At 41.2% G+C, this 22,100-nt stretch overlaps 1 protein-coding gene across 3 annotated transcripts in view; it reads left to right on the top strand.

Annotated features, from left to right (window-relative positions):
- Nucleotides 1-22,100, top strand: part of CDKAL1 (CDK5 regulatory subunit associated protein 1 like 1) — a 708,279-nt gene that overhangs the window by 154,220 nt on the left and 531,959 nt on the right. For all 3 annotated transcript variants that reach the window (XM_047732825.1, XM_047732823.1, XM_047732824.1), the window contains one exon: nt 14,084-14,180. In XM_047732825.1, the coding sequence (XP_047588781.1) occupies nt 14,084-14,180 (97 nt within the window). The remainder of the gene's footprint in view (nt 1-14,083; nt 14,181-22,100) is intronic.

The raw sequence follows: 22,100 nt of genomic DNA, 5'->3' as shown, positions 1-22,100 counted from the left end.
GCTCACTCTAGAAGCCATTCTCTGTGGGGGCAGGGGGACGTCAGTCAGTGTTTGTGCATCTTTGATTAGGAAGGTTAGCTTTCTCGGCTCCTTTCACCTTTGACTTCCAGATTTTCTTTGGAAAAATCACCTTGTCATTTTGAAGTTTTATACAGTTTGCTCCATGATTTGGGTTACTTACAGTCCCTTTCCCCAGTTCTCCATCATGCTATGGATTTGTGTGTGTGTGTGTTTCTCTTCTCTGTAGAATTTTGCGATAAGGTGCTTCTGTTCATTTGGTTATCTCAGCCCTGGGATCAAACTACCTAATTTGGCTTTATCTTTTAGAAAGACTCAGAAGATAGTAATTCACACCCCTCTTGACAGCAGCTGTTGTTCCCGTTACAACTTGCTTTTCTGCAAGTCATTTTCTGCAGTCATTCTGAATATAATTTTCTTATTTTTTTTTTCAGGTCCCATTTCTTTGGTTTCTAACTTCAGTTGAACAAATTTTAAATATTATTTATGTCACCATAGTAATCTAATTTTCTGTATGTGTAAAAATACAGATAATATGAAGTACCTTGTTTATTAGTTCAGAGATTGAAAGGGGGTGACCTCAGTGCAGGAGAGGGTTGTTTTTCTGTCTCTCTCATGTATATGCATATATATGTAGGTATATGTTCACTTCTATGCACCAGTAAAATATGCAGTTACTTAAGGAGAAATTAATTGACTAATTTCAGTAGAATTCAGAGAAAAATCTCCATAGGGATATATGAAACTTCTAAATTAACCACAGATGTTGCCTCTGGCCTTAATAATTAAAAAAAAATCCTAAGAACTGACATGCTTTGTTTGTACCTGTAAAGTGAAATGGATAATTAATGCGATTATGCAGTTAAAGTAAACCCAGTCTTCTCATCCTCAGCACATGTAACTTTGCATCCCAAATAGTTTTCACTTGCTACACTGTGATTGTTCAGTAACTATTAGTTGATTGTATAAAAACTTAATTATGGCGGTCCTACATATTGTTTTTGTATATACATACAGCCCTTTTTTTGTTGTTTTTTTAAAGATTTTACTTATTTATTTGTGAAAGAGAGTGAGAGCATGAGAGGGGAGAAGGTCAGAGGGAGAAGCAGACACCCCATGTTGCTGGGAGCCCGATGCGGGACTCGATGCCAGGACTCTGAGATCATGACCTAAGCCAGAGGCAGTTGCTTAACCAACTGGGCCACCCAGGTGCCCCCATACAGCCTTTTTATTGTTACTGCTGTTCCTCCTAGGGACAGTGAGCGTAGAAGAGGCAGTCTGAACACGTTCTTTTCTCTTACATGCTTTAGAGGGAGCACCCAGTCCCTTTTTATAGACTGCTGAGCTTTAGTTTCTTCCTACCGGACAGAGGTATTAATGAAGAAAACCTGTTTTTTTTTTTTGTTGTTGTTGTATATTGTAGTATGTTTTCATTTTTTTAAGTTATGCTGCTAAACGGTGAGTGCCATTCGTTTGCTCATTCCACTTGATAATTTGAATGGAAGTCAGTGTGAGCGCTGTGACGTTTGTCTTCTGGCGGGCATTGCAAACAGTGGAAGCCTGATGGCCACTCCCCATCCCCACCACCGCCCCGTGATGTTTTGTCCTTTTACCTTGGTGTTAGGGCATTGTCTATTTCACGGACACTGCTTTGCTTTTTGGAACTAGAAGTGAGCCAGTTGCCCCAAGATTTGTCTGTGACCAGCTATGTTAGGTGCTCCTGTAAAAAGGACTTTTTTTTCCTCATGAAGTTAAAAAATAGTTGCATTTTTTACCAATAGCTTTCTATCTGAGGTCAGATTAATTATAAGCAATAGCTGTATTACATTTCTGAAGATGTAAACTAAATAGAATTTTTTTTTTTAAAGAGTGATGGAGGGGACAAAGGAGAGAGTTAAGTGTTTATAAACACTAAAAAATAATCCTTAAGAATATGATAATAATTGTTATAAACTGTTTATTTGATCTGTGAATGAAAATCCTACTAGGATTTTCCATAAAATTCAAATTTAGATAAATGATGTTGACACTGATCACCTAGTTAGTTCATCTGATTGGATCATCTGTTTCTGATAATGAAAAAGATAGATTCCTGTTTAACAGTGGCTTTATGAAATTTTAAGAGACCTAAGCATGGCTTCTTAGTCACAACTCGAGTTAATGTTTGACCCTAGTGTTATTTTCTAGTCTTAGCTTTTCTTTCATTTGTTAAATTTCAAGAAGTCTTTCGAAAATGTTTCTAATGTGAATCCCATCCTGGCGTTGCCCTCAAGGAGCACATAGTCAGGAGAGGTGTCTGTTGTAAGAGCTACAGTACGATAAATCAGCGCTGAACATTCTGAATCCTTTGTTACTGTAGGAGCAGGACAGAGAATGTAGGACCGTGATTTTTCCAAATCAGCTAGTTCACCTAGAATATGTTACAAATGAGTTGTTGGTAGTGCTCTGAGATACTCATATTCTTTGCCTCTTGCCCTTCCAGTGAAACTTCGTGATCACGCGGGTGTTAAAGCTTGCTGGAGCCCAGTTAAGGCAGTTTCGAAGGAAGTTTCTCCTCTCTTGCCTGCGTCTGTGGGCAGGGATTCCATGATTGTATGAATTAGTCAGGGAGACAACTCTGACTTTTACTTGGGTGCCCTTTTTATTATATGATTTTTAAATAACAAAGTGCTTTTCTGTTCCCCTCTGCAGGGGATCAGCTTTTATATTAACGCCTCTTGGGAAGAGTGGCTTTGAAAAAAAGAACGTGGAAATCTTGTTTAGGAACTGTTTATACGTTTCTGGTAACTGTTCAGGCCCTATAGGCCAATTCTAAATGCAGTTGGTTTCCCCCTAGAAACCAGGGTGGGATCTCACGATCTCACGATGCTCGGCTCACGTGGTATGCAGGAGGGATTAGAAATAAACCCAGCTGCGCGTTTTCTTTCCAAACTTTGGTCCCTTTGTTCAGTTCCCAGTTGGAACCTGAAGTGTGTATTTCCCTCATTCCCTCCTCAATATATGTAGATTCCTATTGTAATTTAATTTTCGTCTTTCTCAGTCAGTGTGATAATTAAAGTACAGTGAGATGTGCAAATTGGACAGTAAATTGAAAAGATGGAAGAGCTGATAGGGGCGTCTCTTCTCAGTGTCACTTTATTAAGGTCTTCTGATATAGTCAGAGTCTGGGGATTCCTTTCTTTCCCCTTTTCCTTCCTCTCTTTGTGTCTTTGCTCCGTCCAAGGACGTTACCATCGGAAGAGTTTGCTGTGAAGAGTGTCAGGATGGTGATCTTAGGGGAGGTGGACTAATTTGCTTTTCATTTTATGAAACGAGTTCTCCATAATCGGAATATATCTGTCAGAATCTTAGGTAATTTTGTGTGTTAATCCTTTTAAGGAAGAAGTAAGTGTTTTACTTGTTTTGATTAGCTTAACAAGAAGGAAGTGATTGATTCAGATGGTAAGTGCTGGTCATCTTAGTGCAGTTTTAAAGGTTGTGAAGTATCCTCTCTCCAGCGGTCAGATTTTCATGGGCCTCACTCCTCTTACTTTTCCTTGGATCCAAAAGTTACACAGGAAGTTATCAGGACCTTAAACTTCTTAATGTAGGGGAGGAAAAAAAATCCCCTCATTGGCCTGGGAATCAATCTACTAAAAGATGCATTAACGGGTGGGGGGGGGGAGGAAGATTTAGGTATACAGGGTTATTCATAAAGAAATAGGACTCAAGCAGGAGGCTAGAATTTGGAGATTATATACCGTCATAACAAAGGTGATAAGGAGTAGAGAAGAGTTTAGACAAAGGAGAAAGGGTTTGAGGTTTCTTTGGGAAAGGGAAAGGATGCTAATGTGATTAGGAAATGTGTGGTGAATCAGGGCTGTGTAGAAGGGTTGGTGACACGTGGAGTCCAGCGGTCTGAGTTGTCTCTATACTCGTTCTCTTTTCCTGGTACTGGAGGGGGCGAGTGCCTTTACAAGCAGAAATTTACATCCTTCTCTTAGCCTAATTGGGGAGGGGTCTCTTTTCCTGTTACTGCTGTTTCTTAATTGCTTTCAGCTCAGAATAATCTTCCTGGCAAAGTACTGTCTTTTGTGGCATATTCTGGTCCTCTTCAGTGACTAAAGAGGGTTCGAGGTGATTGTTAGCATGACACCAGATTGTAGGAGGTTTGCTAACCCTTTATTTGAGCCTGCAATCACTTCTTCCTGTTTGAACTCAAAACACGGATTTACAGTAATTCACTACAGAAATCCTATTATTAAGGTGTGTTTTACAACATACTGTTGTATGTATACAACATACTGTTCTAGTACTACATGTGTATGATTTATATACAGATGTGTATATTTCTACATCTGGATTACCTCCCTCCCCCCCTTTTTTATTGGTGAGTTCTTTGATTAAAAGTTTTGGTGGCCACTTTTTTAAGATTATAAAAAAGTCTGTTAATTTATTTGTACTTATTAATATACCACCCTTGTACTTAAATGTCCATTTGTATTTCTCTTCAATTTGCATATTTTAGGGTTTTTCTTTTTTTGTTCTTTTCAATTTCATCTGTATTTCTTGAAGCACAAATTCCTCTTGATATCTGACAAGCTTCTAAACGTGCACTGTACCCATAATACTGCAAAATATTTCATTAATGAATTTGTGAAAATCATGTATAGAAAGAGGTTGTTGGTTGGTCCCCCTTTACCCCGGAAGCATCATAAACTCATTGCATGGCAGTTAGAAGTGGCGGTGGGAGAGTTGAGTAGACAAGTTAGAATTGACATGTTGAGAGGTAAGAGCCAACGAAAGAGAAGGATCCATCTGTTTGGCTTCCTGAGCTTATTGATTATGGGGTCACACCGCCTCACTGATCTCGGTAACCCCGGGACGGGCGTCATTAGATTGAAGCAAAGGGCAGCGATGGATGACTGGCAGTTAGTTCTGTCTTTACTTTGACCTTGGGCAAGCTGCTGCATCTTTCCGATCCTCCGTTTTCTCTTTTACAAAGTGAATGAGAGGGCTAGAAAGTTTTGGGTGTCTCTCCCAGATGTGAAATTCTGTATCTGCAGTGATTAAGGCATCAGCAACAGGTTCAATTAGATTTGCTGCATTTGGTGCCATAGGAATTGTGAGCCTGCTGTCCAGATATTTCAGAGACATTTCCTTTACAGTGATCATGTGTTGTTTTGACCAAACATGGTTTGGGATGTAGGCCAGAGTGGGGGATAAGTCTTTGAGGGTAAAAAAGGGCGAATTTGGGTGAATAAGTGGACGCTGTCTGGAAGTGAACTTTACAAGTAAGAACTAATGGGCAAAAGCAAGTGTTCAGTGAGTACTTAGGAAACTGTGAAACACTGAGCTCCCTGCCTCTGGGAAGTAAAGCAGAAGCCTCATGACTGCGTGTGAGGGATACTATAAGAAACATGGACCATTTGGGTAAAATCTGTTCGGTTGGGCAACCATCCTATCTAGAAGGAGCTCTGTGAATGTTGGGGAGCTCTTTGAGGTGACCCAGGGCAAGTTAGGGAAGTATGTAAGGAGGAACATGCCACGAATTGCTTCCTTGACAGGCGTTAATCCTGGGATGACACCGTCCCAGGAGCTGGTCTGGCTGCTGGGGAGTCCCTCCCCTGCCCTGTTATAGGGGCAGGTTTTCAACACAGCCTTTGTTTTCTTCATTTCTTCTCCCACAGACATGGTGGTTGTTTACAAGTTGGAACATTTCCTTTCAGGATTTATTGTATGCATTGTCTTCTTAATACCTTCTTTGTATAAATGGGACATAGTTTCCATCCTGTTCTCTAACTTGATGTTTTTTCACGACCATGTAACCGTCTATCCACTCAAGCCTTGTAGCTCTCCATAAGGCTCTCAAATAATAGTGAGCTTTATAACGCTCTTACGGTGTGCCAGCACTTTTTAAAAGTGCTTTTTATGTATTACCCCAGTTAAGTCTCACAGCTTCATGAGGTAATTACTTCTGTTACAAGTGAACAGACTACAGCTCCCAGAGGTTAAGTAATTCACCTGCGGTCCACAGTGACCGAGCCAGCATGGGGATCTGGGCTCTCTGGCTTCAGTCTGGGCTCTGTCACTTCGCTACTGTGTTTCCCAGGTGACTGTCCTGTTCCTCCATACACCTCTGTCGGAATTCATAGACTCCTCTGTGGCTGGACTTGTCGTGTCCCCTTTCCCCTTCTTGCCACTACAATATACCAGGTTCCGTTCTTTCTTCTACTTCTCTCTCTCTTTTTTTTTTTAAAGATCTTATTTATTTATTTGTCAGAGAGAGAGAGAGAGCACGCACAAGCAGGGGGAACAGCCGGCAGAAGGAGAAGCAGGCTCCCTGCTGAGCAGGGGGCTCGATGCGGGACTCGATTCCAGGATGCTGGGATCATGACCTGAGCCGCAGACGCTTAACCAGCTGAGCCACCCTGGCGCCTCCACCAGATTCTAAGTCTGGGGATACTTCTGTAAGAAAACACACACCCAAATCCCCGCCTTTATGAAAATCACACTCTTGTGGTGGGGGCAGATAGGGGAACGCACTATTTAAAAAATTTTAAGAATTATGTAGGAGAGGAGAAGGTGAGAGGTGGCGTGAGCAGGCAAGTAGTGCAGGGAGCTATGGTGCTGCTGTGGTGTGCCACGGGTTTGGTGACATGGTCCACGCGCCAGGACCCGGCAGAGGAAGGGAGGCGAGCAGGTGGACTTCTGCACGACAGGGGAGGTGCAGAAGGCCTGCGTAGCTGGAGCAGAGCGATTGGGAAAGAGTAGTGGGGGTCACTAGAGACGTAGGGAAGCAGGGAAGGGAGGAGGGGAGCTGGGGGTGGGGGGAGCAGAGCCTTGGAGGCCATTTTGAAGAACTTGGCCCTTTCATCTTTGTCCGATGATGAGCCATAAGGAGATTCTGAGGAGGGGGTGCTTTGTTCCTGTGTACATTTTACAGAGATCCCTCCGACAGCGGTGCTGAGTGAGAGGAAACGATAATGGGGACAAAGACAGAAGGACACGGGGCAGAAATGTTGCTGGCTTCGACCAGGGTGGTAGCCGGAGGTGGTGAAAACATGGTTGGAACCTGGGCCTCCCTTTGAGGTCCAGGGAGCGGGGTTTGCCGATGGATTGAGTATAAGGGAAGAGGATGTAGGAAGCATAATTCTGTGAGTTTTGGGAAAACAACTGAGCGGGAATGTATGTCGTGTCAAGCTGCCTTTCCATGTGGCATAACTAGGCGTGGTCAGTATATTTCAGGGTACGATCCTTAGTTTTGCTGATTCAGAAATTAGACTTTTTGTAGACTGACCTAGAGTTAAATGGGCTTGGGGACCAAATTCATAATAACAGCCTCACTCATTCAGTTTCTAATGCAGGCGTACCTGACCATGGTCAAGAGCAGCCAACCTCCCAGAATTAGAATTCCTCCCAGAGGTCCCCATTTCTGAGAAAATGCTAATTTTCTGACTTGCAGAGAGAGTGACTTGTAGCAACTAGCCTGGGAGGATTCAGAGAGAAACCTCTTGCTTCCGTCTGGAGCCATGAGGCTGGTTAGGCCGACCTGGTGCTTTCTTTCCTGTGCTCTCCCTTGGCCTCTGCCCAGTGTGCGAGCACAGCACCCGTTTTCTGATTTCCTTCTGCTTCTTCCCATCCCTCCTGTCTTTGGTCTCACCTTCTGTCTTCTGTCTACACTTTTCTCTTGTAGCTTCTTTTAAAAACTTGTTTACACTCCTTACTGAAATTCCATTTTTCTATAATCAACTTTCTTTATGCTAACCTCTGCACGGAAGTCTCTGCCCTTGGCAGTTACATCTCAGTGGAGCTAAGAAAAAGTCTGTGTCCTATGCTCACCTCCCTCCCACCCCCTTGATTTAAAGTCACCGAACCCTTTCTTCAAATAAAACCTTTCACAGATCTTTGCTGCATGAAGCACATACAAGCACAGTAGCAAGTTACAGCGGACGAGAAGGCGGACCATGGTCCGCTTTGCTCAGCCTCTTCTGTGTCCCTGACTGCGTCTCTCAGGGACCTTGTTGGGTGTCAGAGTTCCACAGCAGTGCTTGCAAAGAACACCGTCTGTCCCTCGCAGCCATGTGTCCTGGAGTCTCTTTGCAGGGGTGCGTGCTGACTCTCCCACGGGGCTTCTCGCGGCTCTCCTTGCCCGCTCCAGACTTCCCGTCTTCCTCTTCACAGAAGAGAACCTGGGCTCTAAGGCCCATTTCTTCTTCTCACTAGACTGTGAACTGCTGGAGATCAGGGACTGTCCTTTTGTCTTTCTTTTTCCTTGTGTCTGGCACGTGGGGAGTGAAGGGGTGATAGAATGAAGAGATAAAATGCCGAATTATTGACTTTATCGATAGAAGTTCCTGTTGGTCCTGGCAGTCAGCATAATAAAGCAAGCTCACTGGGCGTGAACTCAAGTGGGCATCCTCTGACTGGTTTTGTATGGTCAGTTCACCCCAGTGTGGTCGTTTGCTGTGCCCGGATTCACTTCGAAGAAATGACTGCTCTGGCTCTGGTCACCGTGGAGGCCTACTTTGCTTGTCGCCGTTACAGATGTTGGGACATGTTTACCCTTTGGACTCTTCTAGGTGCCCGGGGACTCCTCCCCTTTCAATAACATTCTTACAGCGCATAAAATGTGCAGTTGTGTTCCAGTTTTCATTTCGTTAACATACGACGGAGTCTCATCCTGATGAGATCCTGACTCTGTCCCTGGTTACTGTGGATTTGGAGGTCTTCAGCTATCCCCAGTTACGTATTTGAATTACATATTTTTTTCAGATTGAAAAAAATCCCATCAAGTCTTAGAGTAATTGATTTTCGGCTTCCGGCAGCCCCCAGCCCACCCCTCCTAGTTGTGGCGGTAGTCACATGGGTGGACAGTGGCAGTGCTGTAGATGACCTGCCTCAGCGACTTGTTCCAGGATTAGGAAAGGCGTCATGTTATCGCGGTTTATCACACACACGGAGCCTTATTTGCTGGGATGTTTTATGTGTTTCCCATAACTGTTGCCTGCTGTGAGTACTTCCAGTAGATCCTCTCTTCCTTGAATATTTAAGTGCAGAGAATACTCACCTCTAGAGTAGTGAAGACTGCGCTTGCTGTGTACAGAAACAGGTGAATGTGACTCTCTTTTTAGTGCTCTTGTGAGGAGGAGTTTTCATGATTATATCAGTATGCATTTAGAAATGTAAAAATTTAGGGCGCCTGGGTGGCCCAGTCGCTTAAGTCCAGCTCTTAATTTCGGCTCAGATCATGATCTCAAGATCCTGAGCTTGAACCCTGTGTTTGGCTCTGTGCTGGGCGTGGAGCCTGCTTAAGATTTTCCCTCTCCCTCCCCTTTTCTTTCTGCCCCTACCACCCCCACCCCCGAAATGTAAAAGTCAGATACATATTTAAGAAATACTTTTTCATGAAAGAAGACTTTGGGTGAAGACCTAGTCATCATCATGAGTGTTTTTGTATTGATTAAGCATCATGTTGCAGGAAGGATGTTAGGAATAGGAGAAAAGAACATAGAGAGAGAAGCTGCATTTCCTCCCAACCCACTGCTTGTAGAGATCTGTTTTTTCCCTTGATGTATATAGGAGTTTATTACTCCTATTAGACGGTGCACAAAACTCAGGAAAACGTGAACTGTCCAATATTGTGTTTCTACTTTGAAGACGTTTGATCTCTTATAATCCTGTAAATTTCTTTGTGGTTCAATCAAGAAATGTTTGCTCTAATATTTATTACATGATCAAAACCCAAGTTTATGTCCTGAGATCTGATCTTCAAGGAACAGAGAATATTGGGCGCCCATCCCAGCTCCAGTACTAACTCAAAGTGTGGACTTAGGGCCACAATTATTGTGGCCCTAAGATTCACTATCTTCTTGAATCATAGTAATTTTCTGTCTCTCTCTCTTTTTTTTTTTTTTAAGATTTTATTTATTTATTTGAGAGTGAGAGGGAGAGACAGAAAGAGAGAGTATAAATGGGATGGGGAGGATCAGAGGGAGAGGGAGAAACAGACCTTCCCCCAACCCCCGAGCAGGGAGCCCTCTGTGGCACTCCTTCAGGACCCTGAAATCATGACTGAAGGCAGATGCTGAACCGAGCCACCCAGGTGCCTCCTTAACTTTCTCTTTTATGAAATAAAGCGAATGATATTATACCACATTTATTTTCTATGCTTTTGTGAATTTTAAGATTCTGTACAAATTATTTCTTGTATTTAGTAGTTGGCAGAAAAGAGGAAAAGATTTCTTTGTTTTCTGCATCGCTCAGGTTAGTGCTCTAGTCAATGGTATGTCTCTAATTTAGAAGTGTATTTCAAGAAAATAAGAATGATTATGTTGAATTAACTTTACATGTAATTTTTGTTTTAATTAACATTTCAAGGCTATTAAAAAAAACATTTCAAGGCTATTTAAAATGAGGACACAGAAATTCATGCTACTTTAAAGTTTCTTGAGGTATTTTTGTTACCAACATTCATATTTTGAAGGATAAAATCTTTTAAAAATGTGTCTGTGCTGGATTCGTTTCTAAAGAAATTGTTTTACAGGCTTTTATTAACCTGAACAAAAGCTCACCAAACAAAAAGAATAGGATGTAAAAAGGGAATATTTAGAACAAGAGGACTCAGAGAAATTGTGTTGAAACTTTTGCTACTTTATTTGGTCATGTATAAAGTGTGACATTAATATTCCATAACAGGGCTATGATTTTTGCTTTGATTATAGTTCTGGTATACCCTAGCATTTTACATCCAAATTCTGTAAGAGCATGAACTAGTATTCTAACTAAACTCCTTACGCAAGCATCTCTATTTTGAACTTTCCCTCTTAATTTTCTGGTGTTCTGCTTACTCCCTTAAAATCAGCCTTGGACTGTTTTATGACCTGATTTAGTGTTTATAATGTCACGAGAAGATTTTCCCTGGATTGTCACACGTATCGGCTGCACTGTTTTCAAATACAGCTAACGGTGTAATGGTTAACTTGACGAAGTGCCTTTTAAGTGTTAGCCATGATTGCTGCTGTTGTTGAAGTACGGTTGTCAGTGGTGATATTATCTCCTTTTCGTTTTCCACACTAATATTTTTATTATTTTTATTCTGTGTATTTATTCTACATCTCTAAAGAGGCTTAATGTTTTGTACTCAGTCGGATTCCCTCCACTCCTTTAGTGTCTGTTCTATCCACTGTTTCAACGGTCACGTTAGACTGCGTTGCGAAAATCTCCCCCAGCTTCGTTTCCAGCTGGTGACTTGAATTTCCAGAAACTGGATGGGCATTAGTGGAATCTTGGATTTAGTGTGGCCTTTGTGAATTTGTTGCCTTCCATCTCAGGACTCAGCCAGCTGCTGCTTTGAGCCAAATCTGACCTGCTGTCTATTTTTGTAAATGAAGCTTCTTTGGAAAACACACACACACACACACACACACACACACACAAAATGTATGGTTTGTTTTGCATTAAGGTGGCAGAGTTAAGACTTTTCCAACAGAGGACCTGTGAGTAGCAAAGCCTAAACTATTTACCATGTAGCTCTTTATAGAAGATGTTTGCTGATGCCTTTTAGACTTTTGATTCTTCCTTGGGGTTTTCCTCAGGTATATTCTAGCAAGAGAACTAATTTCCTTTCCTTTAATCTTTCCTTTTTTGGATCTTCCACATGCCTTCAGTCGCCACATCCCTGCCTAGAGCATTCTGTGAATTTCCTCATCTCTTTGTTTCTTTCCCCCTTGTGTTTCCTTTTATATCTTGCCAGCAGTGTCGTATTCTTAAAGTTTGGTTCCACTCTGTGTCCATGCTGCCATCAGACACTTCCCCATTGCCCAGTAACTTAAACAGAAACTCTCCAGCCTCTTTCTTAAGTCTCCTTCCATAATAGAGGCTTTACTAGTTTCCCTAAAATAGGGAGTATAATACTTTCTGGAGTATAATACTTTCCTCCTACTTTTGACCTTCTTGTCTTTGTCCATGCTGGAACAGCTGCCTGCTGCTTTCTCTGCTGTCTGTCCCACCTTCTCCTACTACTGCAGGAGTTTATTTGGGATCCTTGTACTGTCTTTTTCTGTCTGCATATTCCTTTCTTCTCCATGATGTTTGTCGCCTGTGCAGCTTTCTGTCACAAGGGGCATTGTATTTGCTGCTGTGTTGTTGATGTTCTTTTACATCTCATCCATTACAAACCATGAGCTTGTAGAGCACAAAGTGCGTGTCTTCTTCCTTACTGTGTTCCCTTCAGCTCTCAATATCATGTCTTCGATGTGCTTAATAATTAAGTAATTGAGTCACATTATGGGAGGGAGGCCTTTTAATTTGCATGTAACTCTTGGTGACCTTAGAGACTCCCTTGGATGTTTGCTCTGATTCTAGGTGTTATAGTTAAAAGTCTTGAGGAAACCAGATGTTACTTCCTCATATAGATTTATTGTAAATGGAAAAAATCTGTTGTTGTTTGATAAGGTGTTTCACATTTACCAGAAGAAAGGTGTTTGTGTGTAGTGATGTGCATGGCATGGATAAAAAAGTAAAACCAGGTGGTAGAGCGAGGCAGTAATTCTCTTGGATGTGTAAAGCGATCTATCAAACTCAGATTTTTTTTTTTATTCCATTAACAAGTTTCTTTTTTTCCCCCCGATTCCAAATGGAAGAATTATACCAAAGGTCTCTAATAAGTTTTGAAATGAAACACAGATGATATTAAAATAATGTTTTATTCTCTACTTACTGTTTAGTTGCTCTCTGCATACTTTCCAGAAGGTTTTGATGTGGTTGTCGATCACAAATAGCTAGTTCTGTTAATCCCAGGGTTTTTTTTTGTTTGTTTGTTTTTTTTTGGCCTCCGGCTCTGAGTTTGTACGGTTGAAAAGGTTGAAAAACAAGAGCGTGCCAGGGGTAGAAACTTTTCACTTCATGGTGGTGTGTTCTAAGAGTTACATGTCCCGAAACTGGGCTGCTGATACCCTTAACTTCAGTTGGTTTTAGAAAGGTAAAGATGGCCGGTGGAGCCAGCGACACAGTATGGTGCGTAAAGCCTAGAACCGAGCATCCAGAGAAACAAACAAAGGAAACAAAACACGGTACCCCAAAGCCCACATACTTGAAAAAGAATGGAAGACTTCAGAATTTCATTTTAAAATGGGCTTCTATTTTTTAAACTTCTGTTCAGTGTTTAAAAGTATATATTTACTTTTATGTTGGTCAAAGCACTGGGAAGTCATAGAATGAGTTTTAGGTACATTTTCATTACTATTTAAAATAACTTATTTGAATGGGTAACTTGTCTGTCTAGAAAGTGGCTTTTTAAAAAATTATGTTCAGTTAGCCAACGTATAGTACATCATTAGTTTCTGATGAAGTGCTCAGTGATTCATTCGTTGCGTATAGCACCCAGCGCTCATCACCACACATGCCCTCCTTAGTACCCATCACCCAGTTACCCCATCCTCCCACTCCCCTCCCTTCTGTAACCCCAAGTTTGTTTCCCGGAGTCCAGAGCCTCTCATGGTTTCTCTCCCTCTCTGATTTCTTCCCATTCAGTTTCCCTCCCTTCCCCTGTGGTCCTCCACGTTATTCCTTATGTTCCACATATGGGTGAAACCCTATGATACTTGTCTTTCTCTGCTCAACTTGTTTCATTCAGCATGATCCCCTCCAGTTCCATTCTTGTCGATGCAAACGGTGGGCATTCGTTCTGACGGTTGGGTAATATTCTCCTGTATGCATGAACCACATCTTCTTTATCCTCCATAGCCAAATTGTGGAAGGAGCTGAGATGTCCTTCAATAGAAAGTAGCTTTTAAGCATGACTTATGTCCTTGAGAATTCTGTATGAGTAAGTTCTTTGGTTTTGTAATGGGCTGATAACAAAAGACATGATCAGGTTGGATGTTGTTTTCTCTGGTGGTAAGACCAGTAGAGGCATAGTGCAGGGGTCTTATTATAATATGTTTTCTTTGTGCAGTTGTAAGAAAATCCAGTTTCATGGTGGAAGGTCTTCTTAGGATTTGGACAACTTGTACGCACTAACATCAGTTTCCAAGGGTATACTTGTGAGCAAAAGGATCACACTGTTTTCTCTTCAATCTTTCAGAAAAGCTCAAGAGGAGAACAAGAAGATAGTGCTAGCTGGATGCGTTCCCCAAGCCCAGCCTCGGCAGGACTACCTTAAAGGACTGAGCATCATAGGGGTAAGCTCTTACCCGAAGGGGACAAAAGAACATCTTGGGCTGTTGAAACACGGCCTTGGTCCACATTTGATTTGCTTTTTCTGTGTCACTTACAAGCTATGTTACGCTTCTGACGATCTCTCCTCAACATACCGGCCCCGTTGCTGCTGAAATTTCGTCACGTCTCTGTAACTTTTTCACCTTGGCACAAAAATATATTCTTTTTTTTTTTTTTTTAAAGATTTTATTTATTTATTTGAGAGAGAGTCAGTGAGAGAGAGCATGAAAGGGGAGAAGGTCAGAGGGAGCAGACTCCCCATGGAGCAGGGAGCCCGATGCGGGACTCGATCCCAGGACCCTGGGACCATGACCTGAGCCGAAAGGCAGGCGCTCAACCAACTGAGCCACCCGGGCGTCCACAAAAATATATTCTTGATTTTCTCCTTAAGGAAAAAAAAAAACCAAACGCAATAAAAAGCCATACGGAATTTAAGTCCCTTCCTGATACCTGGCCTTTGTCTGCCTGTCCAGTACCATTTCTTGCCATATGATTGTAATTCTCACATCCCACCGAACTCCTTATCATCTCCCCACTACACAGATGCCTGTTTGTGGAACGTGCCCCTTCCCTTACATTCATCCCCCGGGTCACCCTCCAGTGTTACCCGCTCCGTAAAGCCTCGCTGACCACTCCGCGTGTCTTCCCATCGTCCCGTGCCTCGGTTCCCTGTGCCCACTGTGCTTGCCGGTCTTCTGCCCTCTCAGCAGCTCACAGCGTTATGATTTTACTTTCACTTACCTAATTTTATGATAAAGGCCACCTTTCTACTTACATCACTAACTTCACAGTGACCACTTTTCAGTCTTTTTTTAAGCTGACTGAGTTTCTCCAACCTTTCCCGTGATGCCGGACATCCAGTAGGCACTCAGTGTTCGGTGACTGACTGAAGGAAAGAATCTTCCTGCTCTTGGTCTCGTGAAGTCGGGAGACTTGCTGCCTGTTACTGGTCTTATTCACAAAATGCGCAAAGGTCGTTGGCATTCAGTCACTGTTGGCTACGTGGTGGCACTTCCTCCTTTCTGCCATTCTTCTAGGGCTGTGCTCAGTATGCTCAGGAATTCTCTTTTATTTATTTTTTATTTTATTTTTTTAAAAAGACGTTATTAATTTTTTGACAGAGAGAGGGAGAAGAAGCAGCCTCCTGGCTGAGCAGGGAGCCGGATGTGGGACTTGATCCCAGGGCCCTGAGATCATGGCCTGAGTGAAAGGCAGATGCTTAGCTGACTGAGCCACTCAGGTGTCCCAGGAATCCTCTTTTAAAAAAGACTTTGTTAATTAAAAAACAAAAAACCAAAAAACAAATCTTAATAATATAACAGAGTACACTCATAGAAAAGTAATATGAATAATTGACATCTGGAATAAGATTTATTGGGTTTTTCCTTATTTGATATACAACAGTAATGTTGACAACTTTTTTTTTAAAGGTTTTTTTTTTTTTTTTTTTTTAAAGTAGTGGCTGTATCCAGCGTGGGGCTCAAACTTCCAACCTGAGATCAGGAGTCATACACTCTACCGACTGAGCCAGCCAGGTGCCCTGCCATTAACAGCTTTTAATACTGAATTCTTAGTGTAATGAACTTGTTTTCTGCTGTCAAATCCTTGCCCCAATAGCACATTTAATAATCTTTGAACAAACATTCTCATGTTAAACAGAACCTGAATGTTTGAGAAGTTTAGTTTGTTTTCACATTTGTCTGTTTACTTTTTGATTTCTCTTGGTTTAAGGAATGACATGAATATGGACTCCTGAGTTATCTGTTCATGTGAGACCAACTTTCTCCATAAACATAGTCCTGCTGTGTTAGGGAAACAGGAAACTCGTTAGAATTCTGTTTGAGGATGGAATATGGCAAAAGTATAGGATTCATCTTAAATTTCATCTCTAGGAGTTCAGTTACTGGAATAGGATAATTTCTTTAGTCTGGCAAAGCCTCTTCTTTGTGTACGTTATTGTAACAGTTTCCTGAGCTCCACTGTGTGCATTGAAGAGCTCGGTGTATGTTAGAATGTAGGGGAGACTCTAAGGGAGCGTGCCCAGTGCTGCTGATGGGGAAGACGATTTTCAGTGATGATATGCAACTGTGGCTTTGGCAAATAACATCCCCCCCCCCATTTAGTCTAGCACCCTCTTTGTTCTGTCACTGAATCTCACTTAATTACCACTAAAATTCTTTAGATTTATGTATTTTCCTTCTTTATAATTATAGAAATAACTTAAGATCACATATTTAGAAATGGAAATAGAAAGAATATTCATAGTTCCATCACTGAAACATGGTAATTACAACTTTGCTGATTCCCTGCAGCCTTTTTTTTTCCCCATTGTGGTGGTTTTTTTTTTTTTTTTTTTTTAAATGTAATCTCTACACCCAATATGGGGGTTGAATTCACAACCCTGAGACCAAGAGTCATATGCTCTTATAGCTGAGCCAGCCAGGTGCCCCCCATAAATGGCTTTTTATTTTAATTTCAAATCAGTATGTTGTGAAAAATTTCCAAAAAGCGAAATCACACTGTTTGTAACAGTGTTTGATTTGTAATCTAATTATATATCAGCAGTTAGTATTATTATTAAAATACAGGATTATTCTTTGTAATCATCATTTTATAGAGCAATTGTTTCTGTGGTAGCTATATAACATTTATCATTACTGACTCTTTATATTTAAAAGTTATGTCCACAGAACCTGGACTTTAAAAAATCTGCAGTAGGAAACCAAATGCATCTATGACTGGTGTCTGAAAAGACCTGTTTCTGAAGATAATTGTTAGAATTGCTACAGAAACAGAAACCTTCTGAAATACAGTGAGTTTAACTGAAATAAAGAAATGCATTATATTGATGTAGACAAAGAAAAAAGTTCTGAAGTGTGAAAAGAAATACAGTGATATTTAAATTCATTGATCTAGGAAACTAGTTTTAGGCATTGTACTGCAGTTTTTTTTAATAGATGGAGTGAAAACTGTTACTCCCTCACAAAATTCCCCTCACAGACTAAGTGTGCCATGGGGCTTTAATAGAGGTGGAAGAGAGAACCCGTGTAACTGCATTCTGTGCTTTTCCCATCTGCCAGGATTTGTTCATGTCACCCCACAGTCCAGGGAGGCTGTGTCGATTCTTTTGACCAAGTGACTGAGATAAAAAGGTGGGGATTAGTGGCTGAGAAGCTACTTAGTGCACACCTGAGTTCAAAAGACATATTGTTCCCATGTTTGCAGGTACTCATGGCGTAAGTGTTTAAAAAAGAAGATTCTTAATAATTAAGAAGGATAATACTGCCATGGTAATGTGAATTTCCATCGGTATCAGCCTTTAGAAATGGGACGTTTAATTTGTTTTCATAATGAGAGAGAGCAGTGTAGTGAGGGCACGCAGCGGTCAGTTGTCAGACTCCTGGGCATTTTATTATCATCTCTCCTACTGTCTCCTGGTATTACCTAGTTGTAATTAATATTATTTGTATGGTGGTGAATGAAAAGAAAATAACAGAATATCAAAACCTATCTGCCTCTGGGTCCAGAAGAACTGGCTTTGGTGGCAGTAACCTCTACACTTTCCCCATTCTGGAGCACAAAAATGTCTAATTCTTTTACATTGGAAGAAGAGGGAGAAAAGATTTAAAAACACCCCTGTCTTCAATAAAAAAGACCTTTTTGCAACCAAAACTTCTTTCCTAGACTGCTTAAATGAAATTGTATCTAATATCCAGAACACATGTATTTATAGGTAACCCATATAGAATCAGGACCTTTTTAATTTTTTTCAGGATCTTGAAACATTTTAGGTCACAGTGAAAAATTTCATGTCTCTTGGGGGCAAATAGTTATGGTTAACCATCCCCCTTGGAAAGAGTTTTCATGCAGTGTCATTTTTTTTTTTTAAAGTCACTGCTGTTATTTGTTTACTTTGGTTACTCTGTGTCTAGCTGTAGGTGGGTCCAAGATCTTGTGACTCTACTTTCGAATGTTCCTTTCCTTCTCTTCAGCTTTATTGGCAGGAAAGTTTCTTTTAGATGAGTCAACCAGAAAGCATGATGCTTTCTGTTAAAGGCTGGTAGAAAAAAAGAAGAGTAGACTTCGGGACTCAGAAAGCCTGACTTCACATCCCTGGGCTGCCACATCCTTTCCCCCTTAATAAGAACTTTCTGAAGACCTGTTAGGGGGTAGCTGCCACGTGCCGGAAACATGCCAGTATATCAGATCATCCAAGAGCCCTGTCCTCACAGAGCTTACATTCCAGTTCTTAGTGACACCTGATTTAAGCCTAGAACATCCCTTGTCCTAGAGAATGTGGTGGGATGGGTCCCTAAGACCAGAGGAAGATTGGGTAGTTGGGAAGGAATCTCCTCTGAAGGCTGAGGTATATTTTGAGAGAATATACTTCATGTCTATCAGTTAGAAGTGGTGTTGGGGATAGGTGGGTGAGACAATATTTACTTGCTTCAGTTCTTTGTAAGGTAGTGTTATTTCTCCATTATTGTAGGAGTCATTATTAATATGCGTGACATTTAGTAGGAAGGTTGGTTTATACTCTGTTTAGGAAAGCATGCTTACTAAATTGTACATTTTATGTTGATTTTCTGTGCTAATTACTAAACAAGGACAGCATTTGAACTTGATCTTTTTGATTCATTAGGCTCATCTTTATGATTGTGTACTCTAGAAATCCTAAATAAACGGAATTAATACACAGGTTACAACATTTGAAAACATGTAGTTCACAGCAGAATATATAATTTAATGTCAAAAAATTTGTAAATGATAGAACTTCCTGATTTGCCAGCTGTGAGCCCTGCAGGTAGGTGCACAGCTTTCTTGGGAGAGCTGAACCTCAATGATGCTTACCGCAGGTGTCTTCTTCTCTCAGGGACTGTCAACCAGGTTGATTTACAGTGGTTTGAACATCTTAGGCAGGCTACCCTAATGGTGAAAAGTCAAGCAGCAGGGCGGGTATTTCAAATGGGGACACTTTAATTTTGGAAATTATGTGTATAAATAAAGTAGCATTTGCAAGAGGCTATATTTGAGAAGATTTCTGTCATATATTGTAAAAGGCAAATGAATTTATGAAGTGGAACAATGTCGCAGTAATCGTGGCTTGGATATTGAGGGCAAAGCTTGAGAAATGTGTTTTGTTTGTCTCTACTTCATGGCTTCCCGTATGTCATTTTGTTATATTACCTTTTTTTTTTTTTTTAACCTATAATTGTCAAAAAGGCACTATCTTAACAGAATGACATGTAAATTTAAAAGCCCACTGATGTTTGTACCTTCTTAGATAACGTTGTTATTTCTTTTGTGGTCTTTTCTAATTTAACCTGTATGTGTACACATTCTTCAGTTATTCAAGTATAAAATAGAGTAAAAAATAGTGTATCGTAGTAGTTAAGAGCATGGATTCAGGAACTAGACTGCATAGGTTCATATCCCTGAGGCACCATGTATTAGCTGTGTGGCCTTATACGAGTCACTTAACCTCTCTCTGCCTCAGTTTCTTCCTTTTTGGATGGGCAATAATAATAGAACCTAACTCCGAGTTTTGTAAGGGTTAAATCAGTTAACATGTCACGTGGCTAGCATGGTGCCTGGCGTATAGTAAGTGCTCTCTTTGTATTAGCTTTATTATTATTATTTTTATAATTAAAAAATTTTTTAATAAACATATAATGTATTTTTAGCCCCAGGGGTACAGGTCTGTGAATCACTAGGTTTACACACTTTACAGCACTCACCATAGCACATACCCTCCCCAATGTCCATAATCCCACCACCCTCTCCCTCCCCTGTCCCCCGCCACTCTCAGTTTGTTTTGTGACGTTAAGAGTCTCTTATGGCTTGCCTCCCTCCCGATCCCATCTTGTTTCATTTATTCTTTTCCTACCCCTCAAACCCCCCATGTTGCATTTCCACTTGCTCGTATCAGGGAGATCATATGATAGTTGTCTTTCTCCGATTGACTTCTTTAGCTAAGCATAATACCCTCTAGTTTCATCCATGTTGTTGCAAATGGCAAGATTTCATTTCTTTTGATGGCTGCATAGTATTCCATTGTGTATATATACCACATCTCCTTTATCCATTCATCTGTTGATGGACTTCTAGGTTCTTTCCATAGTTTGGCTATTGTAGACATTGCTGCTATAAACATTCGGGTGCACGTGCCCCTTCGGATCACTACGTTTGTATCTTTAGGGTAAATACCCAGTAGTGTGATTGCTGGGTCACAGGGCAGCTCTATTTTCAACATTTTGAGGAACCTCCATGCTGTTTTCCAGAGTGGTTGCACCAGCTTGCATTCCCACCAAGAGTGTGGGAGGGTTCCCCTTTCTCTGCATCCTCACCAGCATCTGTCATTTCCCGACTTGTTAATTTTTAGTTTTATTATTATTATTTTAATTTTTATTTCATTCACTTGCTAATAGAATGAGCATTGAGCACACCTCTGTGCCTGGGACAAGAAGTGTTTGCTAGAGACACAGAGCTGAATAAAATATCCTTTCCCTAAAAACCGTGAAATCTGAAGAGAGCCACAAATAATCATGGATAAATGTGCAGAGGGACAAAGTCCTGTGGGCACACCGAGGGTGACACCATCCTGGACTTGTGCTTGAGAGCCTGAGTAGTGGTTTGATGGAGAGAGGAGGAAAGGCTTTCAGCAGAAGCAACAGCATATCTAAAGAAAAGTACCTGTGGGCCAGGGCACCTGGAAGGGAGAGGAATGGCGAGGAGTGTGTCCTGACCTGAGTGTAATCTGGAGGGGGTGGGTTTAAGATGTGTAGTTTGGAGCAATGGAGGCGAGGGGTAAGAATAGGCTAGTGTAAGAGGAGGAGTTTGCAGCGCATGGAATGCTTACAGGGGACCCAGCAGGACAGGGTGAAAGACGGGGGGCGTCGTGAAGCCTGGAAAACTGACCATTAGAAACAGTGTGATCCATGCCCTGTACTCATTATTTGTTAAATATTTTCTTGTATGTTAGTTGTACTGATCTTTTTTCTTTAATGCAGATTTATTGAGGCATAATTAATAAAGAAATTTATCCTTGATGAATTTTGACAAATGTACACTATTATATAAGCACGGTAACAATTAAGAGAGACCGTTTCCATTACACCAGAAAGTTCCTTGTGTCCTGTTGTAGTTGAACCTTCCCTTCCCCCACCCTCGCCCCCTGCCAGACACAAATACCCACAGTCCTTGGCAACTGTGGTTCTGATCTCTGTCCTTACAATTTTGCCATTTTCAGAATGTTACAGAAATACAGAAATATACAGCAATAACTTGCTTTTTTTTTCATTTAGCCTAATGCATTCAGTTTTCATCCATGTTGTGATTATTAATAGTTCATTACTGCTTATTGCCTAGAATTATTTCATTTTAGGGATGTGCCATGGTTTATCTATTCACCGGGTGATGGAAATTTGTGTTGCTTACGATCTTGGGTTCTTAAGGCTCAAGCTCCTGTAAGCATTCACATGTAGATCTTTGTGTGGATTCGTGTCTGTGTTCTCTTGGGTCAGTACGCAGGAGTGGTATTGCCTCTAGTCATGTGGTAAACATCTGCTCAGCCTTTTAAGAAACTGCCAGAGTGTTTTCCAGAACAGCTACATCATCTTGTTTTGCACCAGCTGTTCCAGTTGCTTCGTGTCCGCACTGAAAGTTCTTATGGCCAGTATAGTCATCTCAGCGTTTGTCCTAGCTGTGTAGTGATAGCTCTCTGTAGTTTTTAATTTGCTTTTCTCTCTTGACTGATGATGTTTGGTGTGTTTTCATGTGAATATTTGCCATCGGTAGATCTTTGGTAAAGTGTTCAAATCTTTTACTACCTTCCCCTCTCTTTTGGTGATGTTGAGTTAGGAAACTTTTTTAGGAGACAGTAC

This window comes from Lutra lutra, chromosome 6 (assembly GCF_902655055.1).
Source record: "Lutra lutra chromosome 6, mLutLut1.2, whole genome shotgun sequence".
Classification (NCBI taxonomy): domain Eukaryota; kingdom Metazoa; phylum Chordata; class Mammalia; order Carnivora; family Mustelidae; genus Lutra; species Lutra lutra.
The sequence above is the reverse complement of the archived record's forward strand: the minus strand, read 5'-3'. Positions and strand labels throughout refer to the sequence as shown.